Below are 14,642 nucleotides of genomic sequence, written 5' to 3' on the forward strand. Positions count from 1 at the left end.
GAAAATTCCATAGAAAAATCTGAAATGGACCCCGACAGCCCCATTCGTGCAGCGTAGCAAGGATATGATGGCGCCAGGTGGTATCATATGCCTTCCGAAGATCAAAGGAAACAGCAAATAGATGTTCTCGCCGAGTAAAAGCTGTACGGATAGCCGACTCTAGCGAGACTAAATTGTCGATCGCTGAGCAGCCCTGACGGAAGCCCCCCCTGTTGCTGGGCCAGGAGGCCCCGAGCTTCGAGGATCCACATGAGCCGCCGACTCACCATCCTTTCCAGGAGTTTGCACATAACGTTGGTAAGGCTGATAGGGCGATAGCTATCAACCACCAGCGAATCTGTACTATGTTTCAGCACCGGGATGGTAACGCTATCCTGCCAACGAGTTGGGAAAACGCCCTCCGTCCATATGTGGTTAAACAGGACGAGTAATTCACCCTGACAGTGTGCCGAGAGACGGAGATGAAACTGGTTGTGAATTCGGTCTGGACCTGGAGAGGCATCGGGGCAAGCTGTATGGGCACTTTGGAACTCCCATTCACTAAATGGGGCGTTGTATCGTTCCCAACGGTGCGTGCGAAACAAAAACTGTGTACGCTCAGCCTGCTTTTTAATGGCGCGGAATTCTGCGCTGTAGCCTGCTGTCATGGAACTACGAGCGAAGTACTCTGCCAGATGTTCGGCGATGGCAATTGGGTGAGTACAAAGTACCCCGAAAAGTAGGGTAAGGGACAGACGCACGAGGGCGAAAGCCAAAAATGTGCCGAACCCGCGACCACACCTGAGATGAGGAGGTGCGAGAACCTATGGTAGCAACGTATCATCCCCAGCAGTCCTGTTTGCTCCGCCGGATTAACTGCCGAGCCTGGGCCCACAGCCGTTTAAAGGCAACTAGATTCTCTAGAGAAGGATGACGCTGGTGTTGTTGCAGGGCTTGCCAGCGGTCCCGGATAGCTTCTGCAATCTCTGGTGTCTTACAACGGACTGACTTACGCCTTAGGGTACTTGAAGAACAGGGGACAGCTGAGTCAACTGCAGAAACAATGGCCATAGTGACCTCGTACACTGCCAAATCAGTGTCACCAGGAAGTGGAGCAATGGCCATAGTAGCTGAGGTGTAGGCTGCCCAATCAGCTCCACGAAGAGACCATCGTGGCAGCTGGTCAGGGGGTTGGGATTGAAGAAGAGAAACCAGGATAGGAAAGTGGTCGCTACCACTGAGGTCGTCGTGGAACCTCCAACTGAGGTATGGAAGAAGACCTGGGCTACTAAGAGAGAGGTCAATGGCCGAGTATGTGCCATGAGTCAAGCTAAAATATGTGGGAGCACCAGTGTTAAGAAGGCAAATGTCCTGCTGTGCCAAGAGAGCCTCAACGTTCCTACCCTGGCCCGAGATCTGGTCCCCACCCCAAAAGGAGGAATGGTGGGGGGAGCTGGGTGAACAAGACAGCTAGGGGTCAGCAAGAGGGACAACCTCATCCGAGTGAAGGTAGAGGGAACAGATAGTAAGATCCATTCCTGCCCGGATTCTAACAGCCACAGCCTCGAGAGCCGTGTGAATTGGCACTGGGGCACTAGGAACAGTGGCAATAACATAAACACAGACACCACCAGACACCCTGTCGTATACTATGTGGTTCTTATAGTAACCCTGGTAGCCACAGAGGGAGGGGGTCTGCTGAACAGGAACCCAGGTTTCCTGTAGGGCCAGACAAGCAGCAGGGAAGTGGCACAAAAGCTGTTTCAAATCAGCAAGGTGGTGGAAAAAACCACGGCAATTCCATTGAAGGATAATGGTATCCGACTGTGAAGACATGAAAGAACAAGGGGTGGGGGGATAGGTCACGCCTTAGAAGCGCTCGCCACCACCAATTGCGAAGTAGCCTCATCAACTTCCATAGGAGCTGCGGGTCGAGCAACATGTAGCTCCTGAGTGGCCGCTAGATGCACCATATCATCTTCAGGTGCAGTGGTGAACTCCTTTTCTGTCTCTATGACCTCCTCCTTTTGCTTTTCCTTCTTTTTGGTAGGGTCCCGTTTGTCCTTTGGTTTATCAGGCTGAGTGGGCTTTTCCGACCCAGTCTCATGGACCGAGGAAGACCTGGAAGCCCTATGGCCCTCAGGTGGTGGCTTTTTCAGCCACTGGCTGACATCTGGAGGGGCAGTAACCATGGAAGGGAGGGCACCAAGCGATCCCTTCTGAGTGAGGGGAGCTGGAGGAGGTGGGCACCTTCTCTGGCTCAGAGGTGGGGACGGAAGTCCCCAAAGAAGGAGGGGTTGTTACTCCTATGTTGAAAACAGGGGAGCAACAGAAGAGGGCGTTCCCCCAACTACCAGGGGGGGCAGGAATAGACGGCCGGGCTGGAGGGCCTACAAAAAGTGGCTGAGCTTCGGGGCTCATCACCAGGGATGGCGACATCAAAGCTGCTGCAGCATACGTCGATGAAATGTGCACAGGGTGAAGTTGGTCGTACTTGCATTTAGCCTCTGTGTAAGTGAGCCTGTCCAAGGTCTTATACTCCATAATCTTCCATTGTTTTTGATAAACCGCACAGTCTGACAAGCAAGGTGAATGTTTCTGTCCGCAGTTGACACGAACAGGGGGGTGGCGAACATGGGACGTTGGGGTGGGAGGCAATTCCACAATCCCGACAGGTAGGGTTGACATCACATCTCTATGACATATGCCCAAACCTCCAGCACTGAAAGCAGTGTATGGGAGGAGGGACGTAAGGCTTACCATCACACTGATATATCATCACTTTGACCTTCTCCGGCAGGGTGTCACCATCAAAAGAAGATGAAGGCACCGGTGGCGACCCTACTATCTTTAGATCCTCTGAAGACACGTCGTAAAAAGTGGACACCGCAGCGTTCCAGATTTGCACGGACCTCGTCATCAGACTGCAACAACAGGTCACAATGAAAAATAAGTCCCTGAACCATATTGAGGCTCTTATGAGGCGTAATGGAGACTGCAACATCACCGAGCTTGTCACAAGCAAGCAATGCCCGTGACTGTGCTGAGGATGCTGTCTGTATGAGGACTGCTCCAGACCTCATTTTAGACATGCCCTCAACTTCTCCAAACTTGTCCTCTAAATTTTCCACAAAAAACTGAGGCTTGACGGTCACATATGCGTCCCCATCTGTTCGGCTGCAAACCAGAAATCGAGGAGAATACATCTCACCAGGTAATTTAGACCGCCGTTCCTCCCCTGGTGTGAGCAGGAAAGGGAACCGATTGGGGGTCAAACTTTAAAGCATTTAACTTTCCTTTCTTAGAGACTCGTGCTTGTGCACTATTCGTATTTCTTTCCCACGAGCAGCTAGGGAAAGGAATGTCCACCCAGACAGAGCCCCACTTGCCTGGGTAAGCCTAATACAACCGGGGGGCGGCAGGTTCCCCAGGGTTTGCCTGCTAGCAACTGTTCTACCTCAACAGCCATGCGTCTCCTCGGCGTGCAGCACACCTTGAGATTGAGGTTTTTTTTATAGAGGTTTATACCATCCTCGCAACCCAGGCAGTTAAGCAAAGATCCCCGGGCTTTGTACCGTACAAAATTCCACCATTGCGCCTCACGGTGGTCGTTTAAGCACGCTCACAGCTTATGGTATTTAGGACTGGTGGCGCTTCCCAGTCCCCAGCTCACGGACCCCGGGGTCGCCAAGCCCGTACCCACCAACTAAATGCTGAGCCCCCTTGAGGGTAAAATTTCAGTGTGCCATGTGTGCAGAGAAGTGCTTTTATCCCGTAATTTCACTATGTTCTTAGGAAGACATCCATTACTCTGAATGAAGGAGATCATCACCTCAAAGCCCTACTGTCAATACTGGCCTTAGCTGCAGTAGTACAAGTAATGCCAGCATTAATTTCTTTAGTTCATAGTTAGTATAATTTACTCACATTGCCACTTCAGACATACACACACAATTTTAATAGTTGTGGTATCACATGCCGACACCACCCCACAGGTGTCAAAGTTGGCAATGGAACTGAAAGTTTCTGTCTGACACCGACAGCAATCATGCAGAATACAGCAGACCCAATGCAGCACACCCTCTGAGCCATGCCTCCAGCAGCTCTGTACCAATCCTCTTCCTTGTTGACAGCGAGAGCTGGACACTCTCTTGCTGCATCATTTGTAATGAGTCTATATATGCTTGAACAAATACAAGTTGCATAAATATTTCGTTTATTGTGTTAACTTATTCAATAATCATTTCTGCTCCTGCCCAGCTTTCCTATGACGACAGCAAGGTACTGTAGCACACCTCTATTTACCATTGTGTATGAAGTTTTAGACAACATGCCTGGCGACAAGTCATGCTGCCTATACGTGACCATTTTCCAGTCTTTAAGTTCACTTTTTCCCATTCTGTTGTCTTTTTTGGTTATTTTCTGCCGTTCTTGCTTGTCTTTTGTCCCCAGTGTTTGCCTTGCTTGAACCCTTTATATTCTAGGTTCCATGGCTGCTGCTTTTGCATTCCTTTCTGCTTTCTCTGTGCTTATTTGTCTTGTTATTCTGCGTGTCGCTCAGTTAATATCCCTAATTGGCCGATTTCGCCCTTTGCACTGCCTGCTGTTGATCTAACTGAGTTTATTCAGTCTCAAGAGTCAACAAAAGGTGCAGCTACTTGAAGTGATGACCTCACACAAGACACTGGACTCAATGGCAGCGCCACCGCCTGCATATGCACCGCCATTTCGTTAGTTTGATGAGACGAGGTAAGACTGGACAGAATACCTCGCACAGTTCTACACGCACATCACAGTGCATCACATACAAGGTACTGACCAACACTCTCATTTCTTGGCCAAGGTGGGAGTGACAAGAGGCTTTGCGCTAGACTTTTTCCTGTTTGTGCCCAGAAGGTGCTTACAGAGGACAGGATTCAAGTGGCGGATGCACGTTACAAATTCCTTAGGTTATGTAAACAACAAGGACAGACACACTGTCAGCGGGTGACTGAACTGCAAGGCTTTACTAGACAGTGAAGATTCAAATGTGACTGTGTCGAATATTACAGTGATACAATGGTTCATGACACCATGACACACAATATCGCTGACGCTCAAATTCAGGAACAGATTCTGCCAATTCTAGACTATCAGCATTCCTGCAAAAGTGCAGCAGACAGTTTAGGGGTACTGCCTGTTTGTTTTGTAGATAGCCATTACAAACAGACCTCACAACCAGCTCACACACAGTGGCCCAGCCAGTAACAGCCACAGTGCTCGCGTTAACATGTGTCACATCCAGCACAAAGTGTGAAGTCATGCCCTCACTGTAATATGGCACATGACTGCCAATCTTGCCCCTCGTGTGAAGTGACTTGCTATTTTCTTGCAGCAAACAGGGCCATCTACAGTCAGTCTGCTTACAGAAATGTGAGGCACCCTCTTCTGCTACTCCTTCACGCAAATCTAGGGCACAAACAGAGTGTAGTGCATTTTCAAAGCCCTACATTATCTTTAGAGCATAACAACACTGCAATAGCCTACATGAGGACAAAAAACTTTTCGTGTCTCTCATTATTGCAGGGAAGTCAGGCAGTTTGCAACTGGACACTGGAGCTTCAGTGACTTTGCTCAACCATAGCACTAATTATGTGCTTGGCGCACCTACGTTGTGCACATCACACCATACACAGATGATATATAAAAGCCAGGATGTTCCTGTCTTACGCACTTGTAGGCTTCCTACAACTTTGCAAAATTTGATGAACACAGTGACATTTACCGTGCTTTCCACCCATGTCAGCACTAATATATTTGGTCTATACTCTTTGATTTTTTTGGTTTAAGGATTCAGGACAATGTACTTACTGTTTCTTCCTTTGATCCTCTGGCATTGTTGCTAAGTTATGAGTAGAATTTCAGGATTTGTTTTCTGAGGGTGTACACAAAGCCATTTTGTTTCCCATGTCACTATGAAGGACAATGCATAGACACGTTTTGTTGGAGCTCGTCTCATTCCTCATGCTTTCTGTGAATAGGTGGCTCAGGAACTTACTGCTTTGCAAGGCAGTAGGGTCGTAGCACCCATTACTGCCAGTCAGTGGGCGTCCCCCCTGACTGAGCAGTCGCAATAAGTTTTTGTCATTAATACTCGTCTGCATCTTTTCAAATTTTTGAGATTTCCATTAGGCAGTGCTTCCCACCAATCATATTTCAGCACTTTCTAGAGCAGCTGACTGCAAAAAGTTACTTTTCGCTAGAATTATTTGGATGACACTGTCATCTCAGCTGCACTCCTGATGAACCCATTGTCAATCTTCGCATTCTGCTCCAAGTGTTGTCTGCAGCTGGTCTCAAATGTAACAGACAAATGTGTGTCTTTTTCAGACTGAACATAAGTACTTATGACACGTCCTCAATAGCCAAGGTGTTCATCCAATGCAATCACAACACAACAACATACAACCTGATGTGCTTCATTTGCTACACCAAGGTCACTGGGGCATTGTTCACACCAAGCAGTTATGACATCATTGCAGTGGCACAGTCTGGATGCACAAACTGAACAATGACTTTTCAGTGCCAAGCCTGTGCTGAACATCAGTCAACTCCACCTCAGTAGTTCTCTGCATGGCCCAAACCTCAAGCACCTTGGCAATGACTGCATTTGGTTTTCATAGGTCCTTCCGGGAATATATGTTGGCTCATCATTGTTGATGCTTTAAGCAAACTTCCCTTTGTGGTTCCTATGCACTCTCCTATGGCTCATTCCACAACCCAGGTCTAGTTGTCAATCTTTTGCCTCGAGGGTTTGCCTGTAGTGATTGTGACTGACAATGGACCTCAGTTTGTTCCCACTGAGTATGAACAGTTTTGCAGTGCTGCCAGCATCACGAGTGCACCATTCAATCCGCAATCCAACAGTGAAGTTGAATGCTTTGTATGAACATTTAAGCAATAGATGGACGAAATTCATGCCTCCCACACACAGGATCAAGCTCTGCCACTATTGTTGTGTTTCTATCGCTCCGAGCCACATGACAGACCATCACTAGCAGAGTTGTTAAATGGACAGTGTCACTGCACCTTGCTTCAGTTGCTGCACCTGTCCTGGAGGGTGGCGCCCACTCCGCCCAGACAAGCAAAGTATCACACTAATGATTTGGCCTTTTACAGACTGTATGGCAGAAGGAGATGCTGGGAGCGAGGTACTATTGTATGTTTTCTCGGACGTTCTATGGATTGGATTGGATTGGATTGTTTGGGGGAGGAGACCAGACAGCAAGGTCATCGGTCTCATCGGATTAGGGAAGGACGGGGAAGGAACTCTGCTGTGCCCTTTCAAAGGAACCATCCTGGCATTTGCCTGGAGCGATTTAGGGAAATCACGGAAAACTTAAATCAGGATGGTTGGACGCGGGATTGAACCGTCATCCTCCCGAATGCGAGTCCAGTGTGGACGTTCTATGTTTCTCGTGCACAGACAGAAAGGATTGCTGAGATGCCATGAGAATCAGATTCATCCAAGTGAACTGTGGGATACTGCTGCAGGCTTTGTGCTTCCAGATTCCATGCCTGCCTGGATGCAGCAGCTCTTGCTGCATCTGGGTCCTGCGGGCCCCTCGCCATTGGTCGTGTCCTGGAGCTCATGGAAGCCGATGTCCTTTCACAGGTGCCGCCATCTTGACAGCCACCGTCATCGGGTGATGGGCCCTCCTCCCAGGATCTGCCCCACATGCCATCTCGAGTACCACTGCAGACATCAAGGTACCTCTGTCTTCATTTTCTGCTCCACCTCTGGATGTGAGTGTGCACACTCTGCCCTGTTTTTCAGCTGCTGTTCCCAGGCAGGCTTGAGGCATGAGCAGCAGCTCAGGAACTGCCTCAGTCTCAGCTCCAAACACCTCATTGCCACTTGCATCCAGCCCCCCCACCCCCATCCCCCAAATCACTGTTCACTCATCTACACTACATGACAATGGTGAGGTGGTCTGGGTGAGGGGAGGAATGTGGTATCACATATCAATACCACTATATGGGTGGTAAAGCTGCAACAGAACTGCAAGTTTCCATCAGAAACTGATAGTGCGGTCGTATGGGATATGGCAGACCCTACGGAGCACACCTGCTGAACCATGCCTCAAGCGGCTATGTGCCACAAGCACCCCCTGTCATTGCGATATAGGACAGTCGACAGCAGCCACATGACCCACTGACACTTCGAGCCTCTTTGCTACGTGAGGTTATGCAGATGCCGCCTAGTTACAGCTCTGACACCATCAATCGTGCTGAAGTAGAGAGAGCCTCTTCCTTGTTGACATTGAGAACTGGGCTCTGTTTTCTTGCTGTATCATTTGTAATGAGTCTTTGCATGCTTAGAAGAACACAAGTTAAGTAAATCTTCTGTTTCCTGTGTTAACTTTTTCGCTAATCCTTTCTGCTCCTGTCCATCTTTCCTAAGACAGCAGTTGCTGTACCACTCTGCAGCCCACCTCTCCTTACCGTTGTGTACTGAGTGGTACACAACAATACTAGTCGTCATATTAAAACTATAATTTCTTAGGTAACTATGATGTAATACATATTGTATGTGTGAAACCCTGGTCTAATGTAAGACATTGTGCAGCAGTGTGTTTGTTTGCTGATGATGCTGTAGTGTAAGATAAGGTGTTGAAGTTGAGTGACTGTAGGAGGATGCAAGATAACTTAGGCAATATTTCTAGTTCGTGTGATGAATGGTAGCTAACTCTAAATGTAGAAAAATTTAAGTCAGTGTGGTTGAGTAGGGACAATAAACCCATAATGTTCAGACAAAGCGTTATTATTGTCTTGCTTAATACAGTCACATCATTTAAATATCTTGGTGTAACATCGCAAAATCAATATGAAATGGAATTAACAAGTGAGGATTGTGGTAGGGAAGATGAAAAGTCAACTTTGGTTCATTGGGATAATTTTGGGAAAGTGGGGTTCATCAGCAAAGGAGACTACATACAGACACTGGTGTGACCTATTCTTGAGTACTGCTTGAATGTTTGACTCTGTACCAGGTCACTTTAAAGCAAGGCATCAAAGCAATTCAGAGGCAGGCAGCTTGATTTGTTCCCAGTAGGTTTAAACAACATGCAAGTGTTACAGTGATACTACAGAACTCAAACAGGAATCCCTGGACGGAAAATGACGTTCTTTTCGAGGAACACTAATGCAAAAATTTAAAGAATCAGGATTTGAAGCTGACTGCAGAATATTTTCACTGCTGCCAACATACATTTCATGTAAGAACCACGAAGATAAGATACGAGAAATTAGGGCACATAAGGAGGAATATTGTTAGCTGCTTTTTCCTCGTTCTATTTCCGAGAGGAAGAAATGAAATGACCAGTAGTAGTACGGGATACCCTCTGCTATGCACCGTATGAAGGCCTGCAGTGTATGTACATGTATGTAAATGTAAATGTAAATGTGGATGTAGATGTTGGGGCTTACAGCCCTAATCACATCAGGTTAAATAAATAAATAAATAATAAAATATTGTTGGCATACTGTGAAGTATGGTTAACACTTTTGAGTGGTTTTTTAAATCAGTAACTTTCATGAATTTATCATAAAATTAAAATATTTGTTGACTATAGTCTTTTCAAAATTATTTTAGGATTGACAGAGAGGACAGATTTTGTGGGTGAAGGTGGGGGTGGGGTGGTGGGGGGAAGGTCTGAGGGGGAGGAATAGGTGGGGGGGGAGGGAAGGTGTGAGGGGGAGGGAGGAGGGGGGAGGGAGGAACCACACGGCAGGCCAAATCACTTTCCACCCACACTACCTGCAGCTGCAGCAAATCCCCGAAGTTGTCAAACCTTTACCCCAAACAAAACTTCCTGTTTGCAGCGTGCTTCAGTTGCAGCCAGCTTGCTGTCCTGGATGATCGTTGCACCCTGTGACTTTCTGCATATTCGTTTTTACAGTTGTAGAAGTTGTTACCGTTAATCATTGCTGCCGTTATTCACTGCTGCCATTACTCTTTGTGTGATACTCAATGATGTCAGCGGGAAGTTCATCAAAAGTTATAAGTGGAATGTTCAATGTCATTCTCCCGGTCAGGGAATTCTCATAAAATGGCAGTCAAGAGAAAAGGTTGGGAAGGAAATGTTCAACAAAGAAAAGGAAGCTAAAGAATCATCAGAAGTTAACATCCCTGGGAAAAAAGCGTTATATGGACAACGGATAACCAACATCGATTCATTTACAGAGGATGCGATTTGTCATCTTGCATACGATTATCGCAGGAAGAAACATCTAATGCTCAGGAAGTTGCTAGTCACACTTACAGAATCAAGACATTTTCAAGGCAGTCGCACATCCTTGTCCACAGTTTTAAACAACCTTGGCTATCACTATGGACACTTCTGTAGCCATAAGCTGTTGATGGAGAGGGAGGATATAGCTGCATGGTAATGCCGATTTTTAAGGGGCATCATGAAACAGATGGACAGGCGACACAGCTAAAGGAACAATGGCACTGCCTTGTGGCAAGGATGGCAGACTTTTCTTCGTCACACAGACACCTTGAAGGGTTTTCTCCCAAACAGTCTCCTGCTTTTTAAATCAAGGAAAACATGAGATCATCATGAAGGAATGAACCGTGTTACATTTATAAAGTGGTTTGAATATTCACTAATACCAAATCTTGGAAAACAGTCTACAATTGTACTCGATAATGCTCCTCACCAATCAGTTGTTGTTGACAAGGCACTTACCATGGCAAACTGAAAGGAGGAAATGATCGATTCACTTCAGCATCATAATGTCAATGTAAGTGATGACCTTAAAAAAGGTGGAACTTATGGAAAAAAATCTCTCTCCATAAGCCACAGAAGCCACTAAAGAATTGACAAAAAAAAATTATGGGCATACAGTTGTTAGGCTGCCAGCTTATCATTGCCATTTCAACCCAATAGAAATAATACAGGCTCAAATTAAAGGTTACATTGTGATGAATAACAGTAAATTTACCCTCTCTGCAGTTGACACACTCCCAAGAGAAGCTGTCAGGAACACCATCACCAAATGTTGGAAGAAAGCTGTCAAACATATGCAGAGCATCATGGAAAGGGCGTGGCATTATGAAGCTCTTTCAAAAATTCAGTGGAGGGGATGATAATTTCATTACATGATAACAGTGACAGTGACACTTCAGGAATCCATCACAGCAATGAGAGAAACATCGGTGGAGTTTTTACATTATCCTCGAAGAATTGGAGCACAGGCAGATTTTTGAAATTTCAATAAGAAAGACTTAACAGCAATTAATTTCAAAGGAAGTTCATCACAGAAATTCAGTATGCATCACACAAAATAAATCTTACTATTTACAACACAAGTCCTGTAATACAGAGGCCCTGTTATTTGCATCGCTTTTTTTCTTTCTCAACAATAGAGGTTGGCCTATTTAAGATATGTTTTCTACTGTGATAAACATGCTTAATCTTATTTTTAATTGCTTTAGAATTAAGTAGGCATATCAGAAAAATTAATAACGGTTTTGTTACAAACCTATACCAATCTGTTTCTTGTTTCGAAACTGTACCGATGCCCGATTAGTAGTTGACGCCTGAGTGGACCACCGTGCTCCATATTTAACTCAAATTATCTCTCATTAGAGATCTCTAGCACAGTATTTGTTTCAAACATATGAAAATATGATGTCTTCTTAAGATTTCATTTCCATTATGTATTCACCAACTTCAATAACAAAAAAGTTTCCTGCATGTAGAAAATTGAGTAACGTCATGAAAAAATGCACTTTCATAAACCGTCCTAATAATATTTTAATAATTTTTTGTCCCTGATAAAACAACAAAAACATAGCATAGTTCTTTCAGAACACACTGATTCAATTTCTGTATTTATAAAGTGAATAGTTTGCCCGTTTGAGCAACTTGAATGAAATGTAAGATTACGCTTGTGATCAGTGCGGCACGCTGCAACTCTGTTCTGAGCGTCCATATGCTCCTGCCGAAGCATCAATCCTAAAGTAATTTTCGACACACCATATCATATATCTTCAGTGCCTGTTAAGTTTCATGAATCTAAGTAATAAATCAAGCTGTCTGTCTCCCAGTTTTTAAGATGACCCAGTATCTGAACAATATGGTCATCTTCCACAGACAGACATAGAGGGACATCACTGGTTTTAATTTTCTGGGGCTCTTTAAAATGCAGATGACAAGATGTATTCCAAGGATTAAAATATGAAGAAAGAGTCCTAAATGAATTTAGATTTTAAGCATTAAATACTTGATCACAGGTATTGCAGTTTTGCTGAAAGTTAAATGTGAACAGCTATGCTGTCTAGATTATTCGGCCAGAGTACCCTCACAACATATTCAGTTCTTCTTTACTGCCACTTTAACAACAGTCTTGATGTCTGCAACAGCCTATTCACGAGTTTATCCCTATGCTCTACAAAACTACAATTTAGAAGAGAATGCTAAAGAGACACTACTTACTGTTAGTTTACCATGAAAGCAGACACAAAAATGGCATAAATACTGCTGTAAATCAGAGAGGATGTGTACATTCAAGATGAGATGCATAAATAACAATGAATACACAGTTTATAATGTATATAAAACATACCCACCCATAACAGAATATTTTCAATTTTACCCTGCTATTTTATCATCAGTTTATAATGGAATATGGGATTTGTTTCACATCCTTTTTCAGCTGCCTTATCTGCTTCCATTAATCAATCCTAGGTCTTTTGCCCACATCTGCTTCTTTTTTAATGCTTCTCTCAGCACAAAATTTTTGTCATTGTGCTCATCTAAGCTATTATTCATTCATTCATTTTGTTCACCACGCTGTTTCCTTTCATCACTCCACTTGTTTCTCAGGTTATTTCCTTTTAGTTTGTGGTCTCTTATTGTAAGACACATATCACTAACCCAGTATTATACAGAACAGCACAGAGAGAGAGAGAGAGAGAGAGAGAGAGAGAGAGAGAGAGAGAGAGAGAGAGAACCACCTCTAAAACCAGTGCTGAAATATTGCTTGGTCACTTTGGGTCATTATCACAACTATTACCTTGTATGCCACCAGCATTTTCTTCTCAAGTTAAAAGACTGCATCAAATATTTTAGTCTGAGCTGTAACAGAGAACAATTCCACTGATACAAAAAGTAATAAAACATAACAAAAGTTAGAAGACAAAAGAAATGGGATATCATATAGCATTAGCTAGAAAAATGAAACTCATTTTCTATAGTTATACTGCACAGAACATGGCACAAAACTGAACTTGCTGAATTACAATAAAGGAAAGGACAAGAAACAAATTAAAGATAGAGAATTTAAGCAACTTTGTCACCATTATTCTTTTCCTACATTAATAAAAGTAGCACTTTGAAAGCACACAAGAAAAACTGAAGTTGCAAAAAGAAATAGCAAAGAAATGATAGATAGCTTAAAGATGGGATGAAAGAGACAGAATATAATGCTGCCTTTGACACACACGCACACACACACACACACACACACACACACACACACACAAATTCAGAGAAATTAACTTTGTTGTGTTCAAACCCTTCCCTGCAAGAACCCTATTCTTGGAAATGTCCTTCATTCTTCAGCCTATCATCTCCCACTTCCTAGCTTTTATACCAACAATGTCCATTCTGTCACTGTCAAATTATGTTCACTCTATATTTTAGCAACCTACATGACTGCACAATTCAGTTCCTTTCACCCTGCATTTAATAACCCAGTAATAATAATAATAATAATAATAATAATAATAGTAATAATAATATTTCATGTGGCGCAACAGCCTGGTGCAAGTCTTTCAGCAACCCTGTACAGAAGTTAATTTACACTTTATGACCAGTTCTATCTTCTACCAGTTGCCCAACCATTCCAGCTATCAGAAAACTGGAATTTTTCTTCCATTTCATTTTACTACTGCATAAACATGCTGCAACAAAAAATGAAAAAATATTTACCTTATGAACAAACATAGTAATCTTTGTGTACTTTGGCAGTCACACAACTGGTAATTAAAAAAAGAATAAAATCTGGCCAAAGATGATATAAATACGCTGACAGCAGTCCTAAGTCCTATTAGAAATGGTAATAACAATAGAGATTCGTGAAAAGTAGAATCACATTGTGTATTAATGTGAAAGCTTCAGTCACCTCCATGGAAACTCTGCTGATAACATCATGTTATACAAGAAAGAATAAGTATTTTGTCGATTTTTGCAAAATGGAACAACACTGAAGACTTCTAAACAGATACATACTCAGAAAATGAACTTACCACCCTGTGCAATTGTGTTGCTTTTCTTTACCCCACGCAGGCTGCTGACTGCTGACTTTCTTCCTCCCATTGACAAATCTGAAATAAAGAGACAAAAACTACGGATAAGGTAACTACTTTCAATCAGTCTCATAGAACACCACACAGTTTCAGTTTCAATAGTTTAATTTCAGGTAAGCGCAGTTGTACCTATTCTGGCATCATACTATGACACATGGAAGATAGGTGTCAGACTTCTTAAGGAGAAACACTTGGCATCATGGTGTGTGGGGAGTGACACTGCACATGTTTATTGTAGCATTTTGGACTTAACTTACACCTATGTGATGCATTAGGGTATGTTGACAACATTGTGGGAGAAGTG

At 43.9% G+C, this 14,642-nt stretch overlaps 1 protein-coding gene across 3 annotated transcripts in view; it reads right to left on the minus strand.

Moving 5' to 3' along the window:
* Positions 1 to 14,642, minus strand: part of LOC126247988 (transmembrane protein 183-like) — a 253,217-nt gene that overhangs the window by 124,848 nt on the left and 113,727 nt on the right. For all 3 annotated transcript variants that reach the window (XR_007545395.1, XM_049948571.1, XM_049948572.1), the window contains exon 4: positions 14,279 to 14,356. Coding sequence is in view for 2 of the 3 variants with exons in the window: in XM_049948571.1 (XP_049804528.1) it covers positions 14,279 to 14,356 (78 nt within the window). In the remaining variant the exon portion in view is untranslated. The remainder of the gene's footprint in view (positions 1 to 14,278; positions 14,357 to 14,642) is intronic.

The sequence above is a fragment of the Schistocerca nitens genome, chromosome 3 (genome assembly GCF_023898315.1).
Source record: "Schistocerca nitens isolate TAMUIC-IGC-003100 chromosome 3, iqSchNite1.1, whole genome shotgun sequence".
Classification (NCBI taxonomy): Eukaryota; Metazoa; Arthropoda; class Insecta; order Orthoptera; family Acrididae; genus Schistocerca; species Schistocerca nitens.